Below are 21028 nucleotides of genomic sequence, written 5' to 3' on the forward strand. Positions count from 1 at the left end.
TCGTGCTTTCATCGCACGTAGCCGGCGCGTATCACTGCAGCAATTAGATCCGCAATCGAGCTCATGTTTCAATCTGAGCTGCTGTTGCCGCTGCTCTGTACGCGAAGACGCTCTGCTGCGATGAGCGGAAATTCCTAAACCAGATATGGCAAGACAAGCATGGCGAGACGGACTGTTGCACTCGAAGCAGCTTAATTGATTGTCACTTGCAAGATGATTCCGGTGGCATTGCTGTACTTAACCGCTTGGAAAATGTGGACGCTGCTGTATACAAGAGAAAATGAAGTACGTTTTCGGCTGGAGCAGTACGGGAATATGAGATTGAAAGACGGTTGGGGTGGGGAGGGGGTACGACGACGATAATTAAATGACAAATTGGTAGTAGTTTGCGTCATGCGGCCAGTCATTCGTTGTAGCCTGTGGGGCTGAAATGCAGCATGGCACTGACAAATTGAGGAATTCAGTGTGACATGTATCCCAATCAATCAGCGCCTGCTATTTGGAGTTTTGACGTCATCTGAAATGGGATACGCGTTAGACTTTGGACTTGTTCTAGATTTATGGCAATGAGTTGAGAATATAAATCGGTGCTAGTACCACAACACAACTTCCAGGCAATTTTCTTAGTTTGCACTTAAGGTACTTATTCAGGACGTATCGATATTCACTGCGTTCCTCGTTCAGAGGAATGAGATAATTCACAAGTTCACTATTGAAAGCCTTTTCAGCGTTATTCAATGAACAACCGTACAGTAACCGTTTTGTGCCTCATGTGAATTTATATTTGCTCATGCATCCATCCTAATCAAATCTACCAGCAACCGCTGCCATGGCATTATTGAAGTCCGGTGATTTACACGACTGTCTTGATAAGGCGATCATCCATGGTCATCGGTATGCGAGAATGAGTGTCAGTTCGTTCCTAAATTTCACCCGAAAATGCTGCGATCGGTTGTGATTGCGTTGCTGGCTTGTGTAGTTCTTGTACAAAGTCAAACTGCTAGCAGAATTAATTCTGATAAAGGTAAATTCATATCAAAGACTGTATTTGCTAGAAATGTGTGCATTTTTTAGGAATACAGAAAATATGTGTTCCAATGGAAAACAAATAACTAGAACAAAAGCGTTAGTTATCTTCTAAACCTTAACAAGTGTGTAGTGAAATCTCAATGAAATTTGTGGTTGAGCTGTTGTACTCAATTTTGTTTAGGTGTTGTACTCAATTGAGAACTGGGTTGGTATATAATAATATATATCATGTGTGTATTCAATTGCTACCAGTAAACGCTTTCATTTTACATATTGACTATTAGTACATTATCATCTCACTTTGAAAAAATGCCTAAAGTTCAATGGCATTACATATGCCATTTGCCACAATCGGCTCCAGCAGCGATTTGACATCACTAATAATATACAGAGTATTAATAATTAATTATTCATAGATTTATTCATGGTTAATGAATAATGGGTTATTTAATCATTATTCGTCAATCATAATCACTCAAAGATATGATTTAATGATCGTTAATCATAGATTCATTTTTAATTTAATAAATCTGAATAATTATTATTCATTATTTTCATTATTTTGCGTTTAATCTTTAATCATTAATCTTAATCACAATACTAAACGTGTTTATCATTGATCTTTAATCATAGGTTTATAATTAATACACCTTTAAAAAATTGCTGGATCTGAACTCTAGAAATTTTTCGTTTTGTGAAATATATTTAGTTTTCTCAATAGGTAAGATTAATTGATTATTGATCACTATGCAAATCATTAAATTTGATTATTCATAAGCATTAATCATTAATCATGTTGATCGTTAATCATTAATCATACACATATTGTGTCAATATTTAATCATTAATCATACTCGCTAATTGTTAATCATACTCAAAACATTTTATTTATAAATCATAATCATTAATCATTGTCATCAATCAATCAACCATTAATCATAATCTTCAATCAAATTTAATCATTCATTTGAAGTTTTATTCACTATCGCTCTGATAATATATACCTAATATAATGGTTAACATGTTTGCCGCGTTAAAGCTTTGATTTGTGTAGTATTTGTATTTGCTGCATAATATATGCACAGCTTGATTTCCACTAAATTATTCAAATTCTCCAATTTTAACATTTATACAAAGTGACCAGATTTTTGTTGTGCGAATCCCTTATGCATTGTATGGGTCACCGGAGGCAATGTTAGTCTAGAATGTAACGTTGGCTCATCAGACCAGTTGTTTGAGCGTATTGTGCAGTATGTTTAGTATGTTATGTATTATGAGGTACCGTTTTGACTCAAATCCCAAACAAACTCATATTCCAATCACTCGATACTTGGAAATTTATCTTAAATATTTCGGTATTATTGTATAAATGAACATTTTTTACGGCAGGTTTACAGATTAAGGATATTAGAATTGTACAACAATTAGATAACGTTGAAATTTTTCGTTTTAGTGCATTTAAAGTAATGTTCGGAATTTGAGTTAAAGTGTTACAAATTTAAGACATTTTTTGCTATGCGTGTTCAGCATTCGACAAAGGCGCGATAGAGCTAACAAAACCAGAGGAGCCAAAGTCTTAGCCCGTCAACGATACTCGGAGCTGAAGGAGGACGTTAAACGCTCATGTCGACGGGACGAGCGAGCGTGAGCGGACTCTCAGTTCGACGAAGGAGAGATAGTCGCAGCAATCGGAGACATTCGCCTCCTCTACGATATCTCACGATGCTTAAGCGGGGCGAAGATGAATGCAACGATGCCTGTGAAAGACGCGAATGATTAGCTATTGACCGACCCAATTGACCAGGTGAAACGCTGGTTCGAGCACTTCGAACAGCTTTTTCAAGTACCAGCTAGGACACCACCAGCTTGGTGGGATCTGCCTAGGATCCGACGTATAACACGCGTCAATACCGAAGCTCCATCACTGCTAGAGATTCAAACAGTCACCCAAAGCATGAAATCGAATAAAGCCCCAGGGGTCGATCGCATATCAGCCGATATGCCCAAAGCTGACCCCATGACATCCGCTCAACTTTATTTCGTAATGTTTGGGACACCGCAACTTCCCCGGCCCACTGGATGTAAGGTATCTTATTGAAGGTGTCCAATAAGGGTGACCTGACTGCGCGCAATAACTGACGGGGCATTATGTTGCTGTGTACCGTTCTCAAAGATCTGTGCAAAGTTATCCTATCCTGGATTCAGGAGAAGATCGATGTGACTCTCCGGCGGCAGTAAGGCCGGATTCCGTGCCGGAAGATCCTTCGAATCCTTCGTCAACGAATGCCAAGAGTCCCTTTATTTGGTATTCATTGGTTCTTGAGAAAATCATCGGCCTCCGCGAGGCGCAGTACGAGGCCTTCTCGTGTAGAGACGTAGCTAATGTGAGACAAGGATGCATTATATCACCTTTACTGTTCCTCATCTTAATCGCCGAGATTCTGGTAGGTGCGATTGGCCGTGAATTAAACCGCGGGCTGCTATGGCAGCCTATAACCATGGAGCATCTAAACGACTTCGAATTGGCTGATGAAGTTGCACTCCTCGCTCATCGGCGCTCTGATATGCAGAGTAAGCTCAAAGACCTTGCCGAGCGCAGGTTTAGTCATCCACGTCAACAAAACCAAGTCGTTGGATGTAAACATGGTAATCCCTTTCGAGTTTCACAGTATCACTGAATAATGTTGAGAGTATCCAACATACTGGTAGCCAAATGGCGTCAGACTGCGGTACCATGATCGACATAGGCGCACGGTACAAGAAGACAAAGGCTGCATTTGCAAAATACGAATTTTCATGTCTAACGTGAAATCTTTGCTGTGATGCGCCAGCGAAACATGCTGTGTATCAGTTGAGAACACTCAACGGCTGCAGGTGTTTATCAACAGATTCCTTCGGTTGAAACTGAGGCAAGGCAAGTGCAAGGCAAGCAAGTCAGCAAGCAAGTGCAAGCAAGTGCAAGGCAAGCAAGTAAGCAAGCAAGCAAGGCAAGCAAGGCAAGGCAAGGCAAGCAAGGCAAGGCAAGCAAGGCAAGCAAGGCAAGGCAAGTAAGGCAAGGCAAGGCAAGGCAAGGCAAGCAAGGCAAGGCAAGCAAGGCAAGGCAGCAAGGCAGGCAAGGCAAGGCAAGCAAGGTGCAAGGCAAGCAAGCAAGCAAGGCAAGGCAAGGGCAGGCAAGTAAGGCAGGTGCAAGGCAGGCAAGGCAAGGCAAGGGCAAGGCAAGGCAAGGCAAGGCAAGGCAAGTGGCAAGGCAAGCAAGGCAAGGCAAGGCAGTGCAAGGCAAGCAAGGCAAGGCAGGCAAGCAAGGCAAGGCAAGGCAAGGGTGCAAGGCAAGGCAAGGCAAGCAAGGCAAGGCAAGGCAAGGCAAGGCAAGGCAAGCAAGGCAAGGCAAGGCAAGGCAAGGCAAGGGCAAGGCAGCAAGGCAAGGCAAGTGGCAAGCAAGGCAAGGCAAGGGCAAGGCAAGTAAGCAAGGCAAGGCAAGCAAGCAAGCAAGGGCAAGGCAAGCAAGGCAAGCAAGGCAAGTGCAAGGCAAGCAAGGCAAGGCAGCAAGGCAAGGCAAGGCAAGGCAGGCAAGTGCAAGCAAGGCAAGGCAAGCAAGGCAAGGCAAGGCAAGGCAAGGCAAGGCAAGCAAGCAAGGCAAGCAAGGCAAGGCAAGGCAAGCAAGTAAGGCAAGGCAAGGCAAGGCAAGTAAGCAAGGCAAGGCAAGTAAGTAAGTAAGTAAGTAAGTAAGTAAGTAAGTAAGTAAGTAAGTAAGTAAGTAATCTGAGACAAAGTTTGGCAGAATGAAATCATTCAGTATTGATAGTTACAATCAATAAAATATGATTATCAAGTGCTTATATGAAAGTTCTATTCTTGCGCTACCTGATAGAAACAATTGATCTATAAAAATATGTTAATTCATGTTTTGTAAAGATTTCCGATGTGAAAATGTGCTTAAGTGTTCGGAATATGAAACAAACCGGTAGTCGCTAGACAATCAAAATATTCTTCACTGGTCTACTGAGTTTTATCCGTTGTCTTATGTAACCCGAGCAGGAGAAATTGGCTCAATAATGCCTAATTCTGTTATTGATACTTTGCTCTGTTATGAACTCGCCTTGCATAAGAGGTAAAATACTGAAGGAGTCATACCAAAAAATAATATTCACGATACTTCATACATATCACACTTTTTATAAGAATCCTATTTCAATACCAAATGCAAAACAAAATCATTATTCGTTTGGTATTGAAATACCTAAGCATGTTATACCTCAAGTTTTCTGCATATAAGTTTAAGGTATTATTTTTTGGTATTTTACCCCTTCTACAAGACTAGTTCATACCAATTTATGTTATCGAGGTCGTCGCTCCTGCTCGGGAAGTGTTCAGTCCGAATAATCATTACGTGGAGACAGTGAAATACGTGAGGGACCGAAATCCTTATAGCACTTATCTCATCCTGTTCATATACTTGACAGTAAGCCTTTTGATCATTGAAATAGAAAGTAGGCTTTGGAATTAAAATAACAAAAATAAGAAGAAAAAAATCGCCACCCCGTAAACGCGGACTTCCAGGTGCCTTTTGTTTGCGTGTTCATCATAACTGTTCAAAAAGTGACTGTATTTTAATTACAAATTGCAGTGAACTAAATAAGATCAAGATATAAATCAAAGGGATCTCTACGCAAGGTGCGTATTTAATTATTCACAGTGGTAATTTAGTCAATTGATCTTCATTAATTCAAATATTTAGTTCAAAAATAGCTGTTCGGATTTTGGATCTATGATTTAAAATCCGTCCACGGTGGGTGGATTTCGATTCAGTAGGTAATAAGTTTATCAATTATTTAATCATGTTTTATGTAGTTTAAAATGCATAAAAGCGAAACCATTTTAAAATAGGAACCCTTTAAAAATGCACCTGTTTTTACGAAGAATCTTTTATTGCATTTGATTCGTATTTTCTAAAAACTTTCAGAGACACGTATTTTCTTAAATGTACGCATTTGAATGCCCTAGTAGTCTTTTTCTATTTTCGGATGTATTAGGTACTCTCCTATTTTTTTTTTGTTGATTTTTAGATATTTGCAGATTCAACGATGCTTCAGATTTCACATATATTTGATCTTTAGAATGCTTGAGATTTTTAGGATTTTTGCCTTTCAGATTTGAACAAATCAACTCTACTTTTGTGGCTTCTACAAAATACCTAGATTCATTAATATTTACAAAAATTGACCATGTTAATTTACTTATGTTAAAAGTAATAAAAGTATACACTGCCCAAGTTCTCTCTTCTGATTATTTGGATTATAGATTATAGATATATAGATTTTCAAGACATTCCATTTCCTACGGATTCCATATGTTCTCCAGACTTTACAGATTTATTAAGGAATGCGGCACATTTTTCAGGACGTCAGGACGTGATGCGGGATAGTAGTCAGAGGTCAGGGTAGTAGTCAGAGTCCGGGACTGTCCCGCATAGTTCGGGAAATTTGGTCACTTTACATGAAACGCATTTTTGGACATCCGGAACCGCTAAACAACTCACTTTACGGTTCCTTTCACTCAAACCCGCCCTTGCGTGGAAGAAGCCAAAAATAAGTAAAATGCCAAAAAATCCGGTGAGTACTTTACCTTTACTCCCGTGTTGAATTTTCACCCACTATGAAGTTCCACCAACTCAAATTTATGTATGTTATTATCACTCACCCGGGACTAGGAGAAAATAACTTAAATTTGGCTTCTTCCACGGAACAGCACACGTTGAGTCGATGCAGTTCTCTTTGTTTATAATAACATTCAAAGGAGAGAGTGAGAAAACTACCTACTTAAAAATACTACCTGAGTTAAAAATGTGAACTTCGTACTCAAAGTTGAGTTCTTTAATTTTTTTGTTGGGTTCTTTATTTTTTCTGTGCAGATAAAAATCGACATAATAACGAACACGGTTTAAAGAACGCAAACACAAATCAAAACAATTATTATAACCGACGTTTGTCCTATGAAATGGGTCTCTTCGTTTCATGCTCTCGAGAAATATTTGACATGTAGCACGTCAAATTTGATGTTGTTAAGTGGATAAGTGGTCATTTGGCCGAAAGGGTCGTTTGACCGAAAGAGTCGTTTGGCCGAAAGGGTCATTTGGTCAAAAGGGTCATTTGGCCGAAAGGATCGTTTGGCCGGAAGTGTCATTCGGCCGAAAGGGTCATTTGGCTGGAAGGGTTGTTTGGCTGAAAGGGTCTTTGGCCACTAGGTCAAGACCCATCTGCCCGAACGGGTTATTTGGCCAAAAGGGTCGTTTGGCCAAAAGGGTCATTTGGCCGAAAGGGTCGTTTGGCCGGAAGGATCATTCGGCCGAAAGGGTCATTTGGCTGGAAGGGTTGTTTGGCTGAAAGGGTCTTTGGCCGAAAGGGTCATTTGACCGTTAGGGTCGTTTGGCCGAAAGGGTCATTATGCCGTTTGGGTCGTTTGGCCGTAAGGGTCATTTGACCGGAATGGATTGAAAGGGTCATTTGGCCGAAAGGGTAGTTTGGCCGAATAGGTCTTTTTGAAAAGTGAGAAATGAGAAGAAAGACGTCTCACTTCTCACACTTTATTTTTTCTCCTCACTGTGAAAAGTGAGAAGCGCGAAACGAGTAGTGAGACGTTACACTACCCACTTCGCACTACTCGCTTTTTACATTGAAAAGCGATAAATGAGGAGTGAGAAGTTAGATGGCCAAATGACCCTTTCGGCCAAATGACCCTTTCGACCAAATAACCCTTTCGGCCAATTGACCCTTACGGCCAAATGATCCTTCCCCGTCTAAAACAGTTCTGAGATCGCAGAGGAGATGCTCTACCATTATGCCCCATGGTCATTAGGTCGAATGATTGTAAGGCGGAATGGTAATTGAGACGATTGATCATTAGGTCGAGCGAGGTGTAGGAAATGAAAAGTGAGAATCGCCAATTGGTAGTGAAAAGTTAGTTTTTTGGTTTTTTAAATTCATTTTACCTTTTCCTTTTTCGTTTTTTCTTTATCCATCTTCCCTATTTCTTCTTCCTTCTTTCTTCTTCTTCCTTCTTTCTTCTTCTTCTCCTTTCATCTTCCTCCTTCCTTTTTCCTTTTTTCTTATTCCTCCTTTCTTCTTCCATATACCTTTTATCTTTGGAATTTTTCTTTCTTCATTTTCATTTTTTTTTTCATTTTCTTATCCCTTTTCTCTTCTTCCTTCTCCCTTCTTACGTCTGCATTCCTTGTTCTTTTATCTTACTTATTTTTTCTTCCTTCTCTCGTCTTAGTTCTTCCTTCTCCATTCTACCATCTTCCTAATTATTGATTCCTTCTTCATAATTCCTTCCTGCTTCTTCCTTTCTTCTAACCCTTCTTCATACTTCCTTTTCCTTTTCCATCTTCTCGACCTTTCTTCTAAATATAGATAAAGAAGTAATCTTATAGTACGAGGAAAGAAAAAACACAACGACTTTTTTTCGACATGATCTGTGCAACATTGACTGCAGTACAGTAGCCGTTCGATAACTGCAAAATGTTTACTTTTCAGTTAACGAATGCCGTTCGATAACTGCAATGCATTCTCGACGTCAAACGGTTGTCAATCGACGTCAGATGCAAAGTGCGTCCAAATGTGCAGCGCAATGCAGCTGTCATTGAGTCTGACATCAGTTTGAAGTTTAACGGTTCGATAACTGCAAAACTGTTGCAACTATCGAATTGCAGTTAAAAAGCATTGCAGTTAAATGACTTGCGGTTATCGAACGTCTACTGTACATTATTTTTTTCTGATGTGGCACATTCACCAACTGTTTATAATGCGAGGTTCTTTAAAAGTACGAATAAAATGAACTCCTCTTGAATCGAAATCCTTCCACAGTGTACGGATGTTATCCCAATACGTACACCTATTTAATGACACGATATCTTAATTGAATATATTTCGTCGTTTTCAGTCTGATATATTCAAACGTGTTTATATTCGCATTGCCCGATGTTTCGGCCCGTTTATTGGGTCTTTTTCAACGGAAAATGTGTTCCGCCGTTCTTCGTACACTAAACAACTATAAACATATATGCTAGGATTGGAGCTTTTGGTATTTGAACACATAAATTTATTGTCATTAACATAATTTTTACATTAGATGGGACACTGTTTAATAGACTGGCCCAGGAAACAAAAAGTTATCTAATTCCACGGGGCACCCCCCAGGATTGTGTCTTTGGGTGAGAAAATCAATGTCTGAAAATTTCAGCTCAATCGCTTGTTGCATAAGCTGGCGCATTTGATTTGAAGTTTGTATGGCGATTTCAGCCAAAATGTATAGGAAAATTCACCTCCGTCACTCATTCGATCTGGAAATTGGTTCTGATTGCTCGATTGACCTCAGAATTGCAAAAACGGCAGTTGGTATGCTACAGAAAAATTTCACAGAACATTGTATGATGATTAAATGAACTTTTATATAGGTTTCGGCTGATGCGATTCGATCAAAAAACCCAAAAATACACAAATCAGCTCCTAATAAATCAGCCGAAAATTATCCAGCTTTTTATTATAGCTTCGGATCAACTATGGGGATTCAATTTTGACACATGCTGTGTACAACCTTTATAGCTGCGTTCTAGTAGTCATTGAAACATTTTCAAATGTCAAAATTTCTGAAATTAATATTTACATTATTAAAACATCTATTCCCTTTTGTGTAGGCTTTTAAATTCAAATGATATGGTGTATCTAGATGTATTTGGTACCATTATTAAATCAAACCATATTCAATATTGCAGGTGAGATGTACCCAAGGAAAATGGACATTTTTTCCTAGCTAAAAATACTGAAAAATATGTCATATCTTATGCGGGTTTTGTAGTTTTTTGTGGAATGTGCCGCCTCTTTAGGAATTATCCGGCTTGGGAAAGCCTATCTCATTTCCCTCGGATGCACCGTCCGCTATGAGTGAGTTGATCTCGTTGTAGGAGTAGGTACAGGTACTCTACCGAACAGGATAGGATTTCGGGCGGTCATTAATCGAAAATGTCATGTCTTCCGAATTATTTTAAAATATTTTCTCTCCATTGTCAATACTCTAATTAAGAGAAATTCTGAATTTGAAGTCTCTAGGTGCACTAGTTCCAAAGATATAAGGTGGCAAAGTCAGAAATGGGTAAAAAAGTTAGCAAATTTTCTGAAAAAATATTTTATTTTCAACTATTTATTGAAATATTTTTTAAATGTTTTTTCTTCAATGTTAATACATCATTACAAAGGTTATTGTATAAGCTTTTAAATGGTGTGCAAAAACTAATGGTTACACTGTGAAAAAATTGAAAAAATGCGGAAGCAATATTTTTTCCAAAACGACGCTATTTTCAACTTTGATAGTGAAGAACTTTTTTCCTCAGGAATCCCCGGGTTCTTTTATGATACACATCAAGGACAAAGCTTCGACTAAAATGTCCTGAAAGAATTTCTTGCCAGTATTTGCAATTAACAGAGTTAAGTCACTCTGATTTTTTTTCATTTGTTTTTTACCGTGTTTTGCCTCTCTCGTACTCCAAGGTTAATGCTCATTCCAAAAACGAATGTTTGATAGAAGGCCCGGAGACCCCTAGTGGTATATATCAACTAACTCAGCGCGAAGAATTGAGGTGATGTCTGTATGTGTGTGCATGCGCGTCTGTATGTATGTGCGCAAAAGAACGCAATCGCCATTTAGACACTTATTTGTGTCCGATTTTCTCGCAACAAGTTTCATTCGACGGGAAATCTAGTCCCATCGTTTCCTATTGAAAATGGGTCAGACTGAACTATGCGCTCAAAGGGTATGGTCAAAATACATTTATTGGTAATAACTTCGACTTTATTTATAACCATTTGAGCTCATTTAATTAACTTTTCAAAGGAGTAAATGAATAAAACCCCCAATGCAATGCAGCACAACGGTAACGGAAGGATTTAACAGTTCGCTCATATATTTCCTGTCAAATTTTACCATTTCCGTCGCCATTCCGCTGAAATGCGTTTGGGGCTTGAGTGGTTTGAGTCATTCTCTAAACCTAATTTTCTGAGCTATTCATTAGCTACTGATGGAGAACTAAATATGAGATTTCATAATATGTAAATATTTATAAATCTCCTGGAATCAATAATTCCCGACATGTTTATTGCAAAAGTAAAGACGAACAATATCTTAGTTAGAACGGAGCGTATGAAATTCCTGCTAGTGTTCATGAATGTCTGGCTAATGGTAGGGAAATATTTATTCACTCATCTACACTTTGAGGTTCACTGGCTGAACAACCAGCGGAAAGTCAATATAAACAGTTGAAGAAATTTAGAACTCACAATGCAAGAAAAAGATCTAGAGAGGCAAATGTTGACATTTTCCTTCGTGCCTTACATGAATCAGATCCATTTTAAGCTCGATTTGGATAACGAGGAGACGTTGGAAAAAATTTTCACTTAGTTATTCTTATGCCATGCGTAATTTTGTAATATTTGAAGATTTTCAAAAGTTCTTTATCTTCTAATACTTTAGATGAATTTATCTCATCTTCCATCGTTGATGGAATTGAAGAAAATATCATTGAAGACTTAAACCTTGACACAGAAAAAGAATGATGCTGTATATAACTTGTAGAAATCATGAAAACAAATCAAAAGTAATTCAAATAGTGTTGTTATTTAAATTAAAAGAATTTTGCTTTTCGGAAGAATGGAGCATTCTTACATTCCACAATGAATGTCCACATTTTTGAGAATATATTAATCTCATTTTTTGAATAACTTGTACACGTAAAATGTCATGGGATTGCGATTTCTAATTTGCTAATACCCTTTTTCAAAAGTTATTTTCAATTCTGATTATTTGATTAACATTTAATGCTTTATGATCCTTCAGATCCTAGTACTTTGTCAAACAAATTGTTCTAAATACAAATTGTGAGGCATGAGAGTGAGAACAAAAAATATCACGGAATGTCATGAAATTAATGTCATTTAACATGATCGCCGCCATAATGTCCATAAATTGCTGAACTTAGTTTTTGTACAGCCCCCTTCCTTCTCCTTAAGAAAACGCACGAAATTTCAACTTCCCAAATAGGTTTGCTTTGTCACGTTAATCGAACCTATGAAAAAAATAATTACGTAATTCATAGACGATCCCCAAAGGGGGGGGGGGTTGGAAATTGTATATTCATGCTATTTCGACCATACACAGCTAAAACTAAGTGGAAAATCACTTTAAAAGTCCAATTTTATTTTTGACCGCTCGCTTGTATGGGGATCCCCCATAGTGAGGAGTAGGTACCGTAGCCGAATTGGACAAGAGTGTTTTACCGACAGAGTTTAAATCTGGGGATATGTCACGTGATCGCCGTGAGTCAACAAGTCAACAACATCACAAATATCCGATTTGAGTAATATATAACGAAATTCTGAATTCGAACGATAATATAGAAACTTAAGCAAGAACCAAAATTTGTTTCTTTGTGACCATAATAACAGCTCGCGATCCCCTGACGGTTGTTACAACTTGAGAACTTATGCATAAGATGATAAACTTTTGAGTGTATGCAATACATATAAGAATTGTAATAGATTTGATTCCAAGTTAGATTCCCTAATTATGTCTTTAGGCTAAAATTAGTAAAACGAATAATCGACGAACAAGCAAAAATCACATAAATGGTCAAAACCAGTGAAAACAAGGTTTGACTAGGTCCAGGCAAGGCCCCATTTATTTTTGTTCCAGCAGCTTTTTTCCCAGTAAAAGACTCTTCAGCCAGACAAAGCGACAGAGGACGATCCGGAGTGATTAGCACTCGAGTTCATCCCAGCCGATATTGTTAATGGTATCCCTGCAAGCGGTGTATTCCTTCGCAGTCATCATCCATTGCGAATGCTATATTTTGTCATATAATTATATTTGTCCAGTGGATTCTCGCTATTGAATTTGCTGGAATTCTAAGTCTGCTGTCTATCCAACCATATTTTGGCCTTCGTAATGGGATATACAAATTTCGCAGCCGAAGGTTTTTCTACTGGTGATACAAAATTTGTTAATGTGAAGAACCACCAGGACAGAGAGTTCAAGTGTAATCCTCCGAGGGTGTCGTCATCCAAAGGGAATAGGACAAGTTCTTAAATAGGTCCAAAGTGCTTTATCAAAATTGAACGGAATTATAATTCCTCGTCTTTCTGGAACTGTCTCATTTTGTACCTAACAACAGCGTCCTCAGCTGGAGATGTGGGGACAAATTAGCTGCAACCACCTGCAACCGAGCCCGAGATCCCAATTTCTTGATCTCGATAGCAGATTTTATGACTCTATGATAACAGAAACAGTGAAATAGTAATCTTGAATTTAAAGACCTAAAACAATAAAAATAATCAAAATATATGAATAATAAACTATGGACGACTCGCTACGATACGCTTCAAATGAACAAGGTGAAAATTTTCGCTTCATTAACAATTCTGTAGGATTCCTAGGCAACGAGAATTAAACCATAATCATTGTACACAGCTAGTGTCAAAATTGAACTGCCATAGTTGATTTATGGCTAGCGTAAAAACCTGGATATAAAAGTTCATTTAATCATCATGCAATGTTCTGTGAAATTGTTCTGTAGCATACCAACTGCCGTTTCTGCAATTCTGAGGTCAATCGAGCAATCAGAACCAATTTCCAGATCGAATGAGTGACGCAGGTGTGTTTTCCTATACATTTTGGCTTAAATCCCCATACAAACTTCAAATCAAATGCGCCAGCTTATGCAACAAACGATTGAGCCGAAATTTTCAGAGATTGATTTTCTCACCCAAAGACACAATTCTGGGGGTGCCCCGTGGAATTCGACAACATTTTTTTCTCCCCATAGTAATCTGGGCCAGTCTACTGTTTAACATCAATACACTGTGCACTTAGTAATGTAACCACATATTATTCACTTCTCCGGCTGTCTTCGCAACAAAAGCCGCTTTCGCATATCTCTGAATGTAGGATCTCTAGGGCTACGTAACATTTTTAATTTTTGTCAATTTCCAATTTTTTCAACTTTGCCTAAGGTGGTTATACAACAAAGCCAGAAATCGGCCATCTTGGAAACCACGTGCTTTTTATAGTGATTTTTCAAGAGCACGAATTGAGAGAACCACATTGCCCACGGGGATGAATCATTCGTAGATCGTTTGCTTACTTATGCTAAACAATCGACTTTAATTTCAGCATTGTGCGAGAATTATTACGCTAGATTTGAACTTTTGATAATAGGAGTAGAAAACCGTGTGGTGAATTCAAAATTCACCACATGGCTTGATTGTATAATCACCTTAACTCTGAAACGGTGCGGTACGTTTAAACCTGGTTTAATGCCTAAGTGGAGGTGAAGAATTTGGTCATTAAAGTTTAAGGCCTACTTCCTATTACCAAAGTAGAAAAACATTGCTCCAAAAATATACACATGATAAGATGACAAATTGCAAATAATTAATTTCTAAACCCTTTGAATTTAATCATAAACCATAAGGTGGACGGATTTCGGTACTGTACGGATTTCGATCCCTCACGGTATGTATCTCCAGAAGATCAATTTTGATTAGTGTGCAATTCGTGAACATTATCTAAGTTTCTTGATCAGGGGCATCGAGACCGTCTCCGCGGCTGACAACCGTTTGGTACACTACCCGTTGAAAACCATTTCGAAACCGTCCTAACTTTCATCAGGTGTATTAAGTATTTTGGTAATGCTTGAGTTTCCTAGCGCTTAAAATACCAAAGCCATAAGTATAGTAATTCAGGTTTAGGCCAGTTTGTTTCGAAAAGTTAACAGTTCCAGCCACGGAAGCAAATGTCAGATACTATATGAGTAAAGTCTTATAATTGAGATACTGCATGTTCCAATATCCAATTCATGACAAATTTTAAAATTATTTGCAAAAAAACCTAAAAGGTAGAAAATAATTTGAAAAGTTTTGAAGCAAATAGGGTATCTGTTCCATTATTATTAACATGCTCCTATATCAATAACAATCGCATAAAGGCAATTTAGGCTCAATTTGTGTCGTGTTTTGTTGTTATTCGACGTGCTCACTGCTGACAAAAATCACAAAAATGAGAAGTAAAACAATTTGCGCACCAATTCTTTGTTTTCGAATGGTATTGATTTGGGTACATGGTATGAATTCAAGGAGCAGTTCCCTTATTTAATCGGAATTCAGCAACATAAACATGGGCAAAGTATTGACAGTTATGGAAATAAGTAGGTATTCAAAGACTACTTCGATATATTTATAAAAACTGTACACAGCTGAATTACCCCTTTTGATTTTTTTTGCTAGCGTAAAAAGCTAGATTGAAAAATAATGATCTGGAGGGTGTAATAGAATTTGGATTGGTGGTGTTGACTGATGGTGTTGGTGGTGCTGGTGATGGTACAGCATCTAAAGAATACTGGCATACTGGGCAACATGCACAATGCTCATCTAACCAACCCATCACTGCTGTATGGTTTGGTTGGAAAGTTGCCCGTAAACTATAAGCTCAAATGGTCGGCTTACAAAAGCACACAATTCAACGTCCTTTACACGTTTGGTCAGTTTATGTCAACTCTAGTAGAGCTTGCTCATGATGAAGCAGATGATCTCTCAAGTAACGAAAAGCTTCAACAAAAACAAAACTAAAAAAGCGAATCTTTGTTCAAATGGGGAACAGACGGCTTTGGCAGGTTTTGTTCTATTATTGGCCTGGGGTTTTTTGTCAACCGAATTTTATGAAATTTGGCCACAATATTCTGAGTCCATGGCCGATTATGTGAATCAAATCGTGATGACGGCACATCAATTGGACGGTATTGGATTCGCGATTTCAGACGTGTGGGTTGGAACGTTATTACTGGCTGGGCTTCCTGACGAGTATCGTCCCATGATCATGGCCCTCGAGAACTCAGGTACGCCAATTACAGGAGATGCTATCAAGACGAAGCTGCTTCAAGAAGTCCAGGTGCCATCTGTGGACTCGGCGCTGGTTACAAAAGAAGCAAAACGCAATGGTAAGCCAGTGAAGAAATCTGACCACCCCAAAGGTCCAAAGTGCAGAAAATGCCATAAGTATGGACACATCGCTAAAGAATGCAAAACTACATCAAAAAGCAACGCATTCTGCACAGTTCTTTCCACGTTCAATTCTGCGGACGACGAATGGTTTTTTTGATTCTGGCGCAAGCGTACACATGACGCGGAATCAAGCGTTGCTGGAGAACATCAAGCATTCTTCCGGCACAGTTGTAGCAGCAAACGGAGGAAGCATGAAGGTGAAAGCAACAGGTTCAGCGATGCTCAAGCCACAGTGTCAGAACGAGGCAATTCCGGTGAAGGAGGTTCAACTGTTACCGGAGCTCAGTGCAAATCTTTTGTCTGTTAGCCAAATTGTCAAGAATGGGCAGGGCACACTGTGATTTTCACGAACGACGGATGCAGAGTGGTCGATGTGGACGGCGATATTATTGCCACAGGTATCCATGATAACAATCTCTTCAAACTGGAACAGCATAAACAGGTTTCGAGAAGCGTGTTAGCTTGTTCGGCATCTGGAAGCTTGGAGGTTTGGCATCGGAGATTGGGCCACTTGAACATCAAGAGCGTTCGGCTACTAGCCATTGGAATGGTAGATGGCGTGAAAATCAACAGTGGTAACCATGGCAACTGTAAAATCTGTCCCATGGGAAAGCAGAGTCGGCATCCATTTAACAAGCAAGGCTCTCGTGCTGCTGAAAAACTCGCTGTTGTTCATTCCGACGTATGCGGTCCAATGGAGGTGAGTTCCCTAGGAGGTAGTCGATACTACATAGTTTTCGTAGACGACAAATCTCGGCGCATGTGGGTTTATTTCCTAAAAACAAAATCTGCGGAAAATGTATTGAAGGCGTTCAAAGAATTCCACGTGATGGCAGAGATGCATTCCGGTTCAAAACTCAAAATATTGCGAACCGATAACGGAAAGGAATACGTGAACCGTGATTTCGAAAATTATTTGAAACAGTACGGTATACGGCATCAAAGAACTAATGATTACACCCCGGAGCAGAATGGCATGGCTGAACGAGCGAACCGATCGATTGTTGAGCGTGCTCGGTGCATGCTATTCGAAGCAGGGCTACCAAAAGCTTTCAGTTCAGGAAGCAGTTTAGACGGCGGTATATTTGTTAAATCGGTCACCAACTCAAGGGCATAATACTACTCCTGAAGAGGCCTGGTGTGGTAGAAAGCCGAATATGTCCCATGTAAGAATTTTTGGAACCAAAGCAATGGCGTTTGTACCAAAACAAAAACGAAGGAAGTGGGATCCCAAATCCCGTGAATGTATCCTGACTGGTTTCGATGAAGACACCAAGGGGTACAGGCTCTATGACACTAAATCCAGAAATATCATAAAAAGCCGGGAAGTAACGTTCATCGATGAAGCCAGTCAAGAAGGTGAAAAAGTATTGCATGACATTTCACGACGTCGCATGCTAGTGCAGCTAGACATCGAAGAAACCGTTTCATTGTCTCCGGAAGAAGCCCCAACGCTACCACAGCACGATGAGCCGGAGGAAGATGACGAATTTTTCACCGACTGCGAAGCAACTGATGTAAATGAAGATAGTAGCAGTGACAGTAACTTATCAACCGATTCCGTGATCACTGTGACTAACGTGCTCCCACCGCAACTATCTTCAATTCCACCTCGGTCACAGGTGTGGAGGCGCAGTGGTCGGGAGCACAAGCTACCAGGCAAGTATGATGACTTTAAATTAACAACAAAAGGTCTGCCGCATATAAATCCTCCACAGAGAACCACCCAAGATGCCATTCTCGACAATCCGATCGCGAGCACACTTGACCAGGGCGAATTCAGCGGAATGACAGGATCCGAATCTCGTGCCGATGCTAGGAGCAACAATGTCGATCCAGTATCACACCAGGAGGCATTTTCCAGAAACGACTCCGAACGCTGGAAGATGGTCATGAGAGAAGAATACGATGCGCTGATCAATAATGAAACATGGACATTGACGGAGCTACCGAAAGGTAGAACGGCCATCAAATGCAAATGGGTCTATAAGACGAAGCACGATGCTAGTGGTAACATTAACCGCTACAAGGCACGCTTGGTGATTAGAGGGTACTCGCAGCGAAAGGGGGTGGATTACGACGAAACGTATTCCCCAGTTGTTCGTCACAGTTCACTACGCTACCTATTTGCAATTGCGGCAAAATACAATCTTCAAGTAGACCAAATGGATGCAATCACCGCATTCCTGCAAGGAGATCTGGAGGAGGAAATTTTTATGGAACAACCACCTTGTTTCGTGAAACCCGGAGGAAGACAGTTGGTATGTCGATTGAACAAGGCACTCTATGGTCTTAAACAGTCTAGTAGGGTTTGGAACATCAAACTCGATTCCGCGTAAAGAAACTAGGACTTGTTCAATCTGAGTACGATCCGTGCCTGTACTGCTGGATCAAAGATGGAAAGATTTTGTTTGTTGCGGTATACGTTGATGACGTGCTAATTTTCTCCAACAATGATGCTCTGAAGAACGAATTAAAGGACAAGTTGCGTAGTACATTTCAGATGAAGGATTTAGGTTCTGCAACCTGTTGCTTGGGAATCCGTATCACCTATAACGAAAGTACTATATCGTTGGACCAGGAAGCATACATCGATTCCATCCTACGAAGATTTGGCATGCACGAAGCAAAAGCCGTTTCCACTCCAATGAACACTGCTGAAAAGCTTTCGAAAGATTTGTCGCCGCAGTCAGTAGAGGAGGCTGAGCGGATGAAAATAATTCCGTACCAGGAAGCTGTCGGATGCTTAATGTATTTGGCACAATGTACGCGTCCAGATATTCTTTTCGCCGTAAACATCCTTAGCCGCTTCAACAATTGTGCTGGACCAAAGCATTGGGAGGCTGTGAAACATCTTTTCCGTTACCTGAAAGGGACAAAAGATATCTCATTACAATATTCTGCCACCGGTGACTCAAAGCTTGTGGGCTATTCTGATGCAGATTGGGCTTCCGATCTCGACGACAGAAGATCAACAAGTGGTTATGTATTCTTGCTACAAGGGGGAGCAGTATCATGGGGCTGTAAGCGACAGCCCACCGTTTCATTGTCAACATGCGAGGCGGAGTACATGGCTCTGTCGGCAGCGGTACAAGAGGCGGCATGGTGGGGAGGTTTAGTGTCGCAGTTTGGCCAACATTATCCAATCGAGCTGCGCTGTAACAATCAACGAGCTGCGCTGTAACAAATCACTTTGTGTTCAAACGTCAATCGAACAAGTCGTTCTTATTGCGCACTACCAATAAAATCAATGGACATATTTTATTGATATAAAATTTCAAATATAAGAAATTAAAGAAGGTTCAAAATCTCACTAAAGGTAAATTCATCTGGGTGTACTACTTGGGTACCATCGTAGAAGTTTGCACGAAATTACTCTAAGTTTTGTGTCAACCATGAACAATTAACTTGTGAGAAAGCTCGAAGAAACTGTCTGGTCTAATCCTAGATTATTTTAATTTGCCCAACAACATTAACCGGCAATCTATTTCCAGAAGCATCTGAAGGAGACATCTGTCAGGCCGGGGATCATGTCGGTCGATGCGTGCCATTGAAAGACTACCCGGAATATGCCACAATACTGAAGAAACCGCTGCGAACTCCGCAGGAAACCGAGTTCCTATATGCGCGGTTGTGCGGCTATACAACCGATCGGAAAGGACTGGTCTGTCGACCGGTGAAAATCAACGAGGCTCAGTGTGGAAGACAGTTCACCGATCGTATCATCAAGGGAAACTTGACGGCCCTGGATGAGTATCCGTGGATGGCACTGTTTCAGTATCGGAAACCGAAGGGTGTGCTTGGTTTCCATTGCGGAGGAGCGCTGATAACCAAGCGGTACGTGCTGTCGGCGGCGCACTGCTTCGTGGGACTGCGATTCGGATGGGAAGCGGTCAAAGTTAGATTAGGTGAGTCGAACATAAGACCTGAGAGATTGGTCGTACAACTGTGCACTTTATATTACAGGTGAATGGGACGTCGAATCGGATTTCGACTGTACTGGCAGTGGAATTGAACGGAACTGTGCTCCACCGGTGCAGGAGTTCGATCTGGAACGAATCATACCGCATGAAGGATTTTCAATCAAGAGTAGCAACAGAGCAAACGATGTAGCGCTAGTTCGGTTGTCAGGCGATGCTCAATATAGCAATTTTGTGGTGCCGATTTGTCTTCCTGAGCCGGGTTGCGTAGCGAAGGTAAATCGCCTGTTCGACGGTATATTAGTCGCATCCGGATGGGGAAAGACCGAAAATGGTGAGCGATCTTCCGGGAGTTCCTCTAAGCTTCTCCTTCATTACCCAATTTAAATCTTTTTATAGCCTCAGCAAGTCGGTTTAAACTCTACACTAAGTTGCACAGCTCTAAATTTGAAGATTGCAAAACGAATTATGCTACACGAAATCGTATCCCCTTAACAGAAGGGCATTTCTGTGCAGAAGGATCTCATGGGCAGGACACCTGCAATGGCGACTCTGGAGGACCATTGATGAAAGAAATTAGCGAACAAGGTCGCTACTATGTGATTGGTGTTATCAGTTTTGGTCCAACAAAATGTGGACAGCTTCTGCCTGGAGTGTACACAAAAGTAGAGCACTACTACAAATGGATCGTGAAAAAGATGATAGAGACTTCGTGATAACGTTGCGTAAAACCGTGCAGCACATTCGAGTAAAATAAACGATAAGGTTAACAAGTTCACGTTTTGAAACAATTCGATGTTAAATTCAAAATTTTATGAATACGAAAGTACGATGACCGAAAATCAGTCCTTCTTCGAAAGTAGTTTCTACGTCCATACTGACGTTTGAGTGGGTGTTACACATTCTGTTCTCAAGATCCAGATGATAAACTGAATTCCAGGAGCTAACAGTTGATTTGCTTCTCTGAACGAGTAAACA

General features: G+C 40.1%; 1 protein-coding gene across 2 annotated transcripts; it reads left to right on the forward strand.

Annotated features, from left to right (window-relative positions):
* The first annotated feature begins 909 nt into the window (after window positions 1–909).
* On the forward strand, window positions 910–20828 carry LOC134211914 (CLIP domain-containing serine protease B4-like). Of its 2 annotated transcripts, none has more exons than XM_062689303.1 (4): window positions 910–1024; window positions 19625–20038; window positions 20097–20384; window positions 20450–20828. In XM_062689303.1, the coding sequence occupies exons 1-4, from the start codon at window positions 940–942 to the stop codon at window positions 20764–20766; spliced, it is 1104 nt and encodes a 367-aa protein (XP_062545287.1). In that variant the 5' UTR covers window positions 910–939; the 3' UTR covers window positions 20767–20828. The 2 variants fall into 2 exon arrangements, with proteins under 2 accessions (XP_062545287.1, XP_062545297.1); XM_062689313.1 differs by having other exon boundaries at window positions 919–1024; window positions 19628–20038.
* Window positions 20829–21028: the final 200 nt, after the last annotated feature.

This window comes from Armigeres subalbatus, chromosome 1 (genome assembly GCF_024139115.2).
Source record: "Armigeres subalbatus isolate Guangzhou_Male chromosome 1, GZ_Asu_2, whole genome shotgun sequence".
NCBI classification, from domain to species: Eukaryota; Metazoa; Arthropoda; class Insecta; order Diptera; family Culicidae; genus Armigeres; species Armigeres subalbatus.

Bases quoted from the DNA above. Each gene is read 5' to 3' on its own strand.
- LOC134211914 (XM_062689303.1), top strand. From the start codon at position 940: ATGCTGCGATCGGTTGTGATTGCGTTGCTGGCTTGTGTAGTTCTTGTA. The intron at 1,025-19,624 runs GTAAATTCATAT...ATCTATTTCCAG, and splicing joins CAGAATTAATTCTGATAAAG to AAGCATCTGAAGGAGACATC. The intron at 20,385-20,449 runs GTGAGCGATCTT...ATCTTTTTATAG, and splicing joins ATGGGGAAAGACCGAAAATG to CCTCAGCAAGTCGGTTTAAA.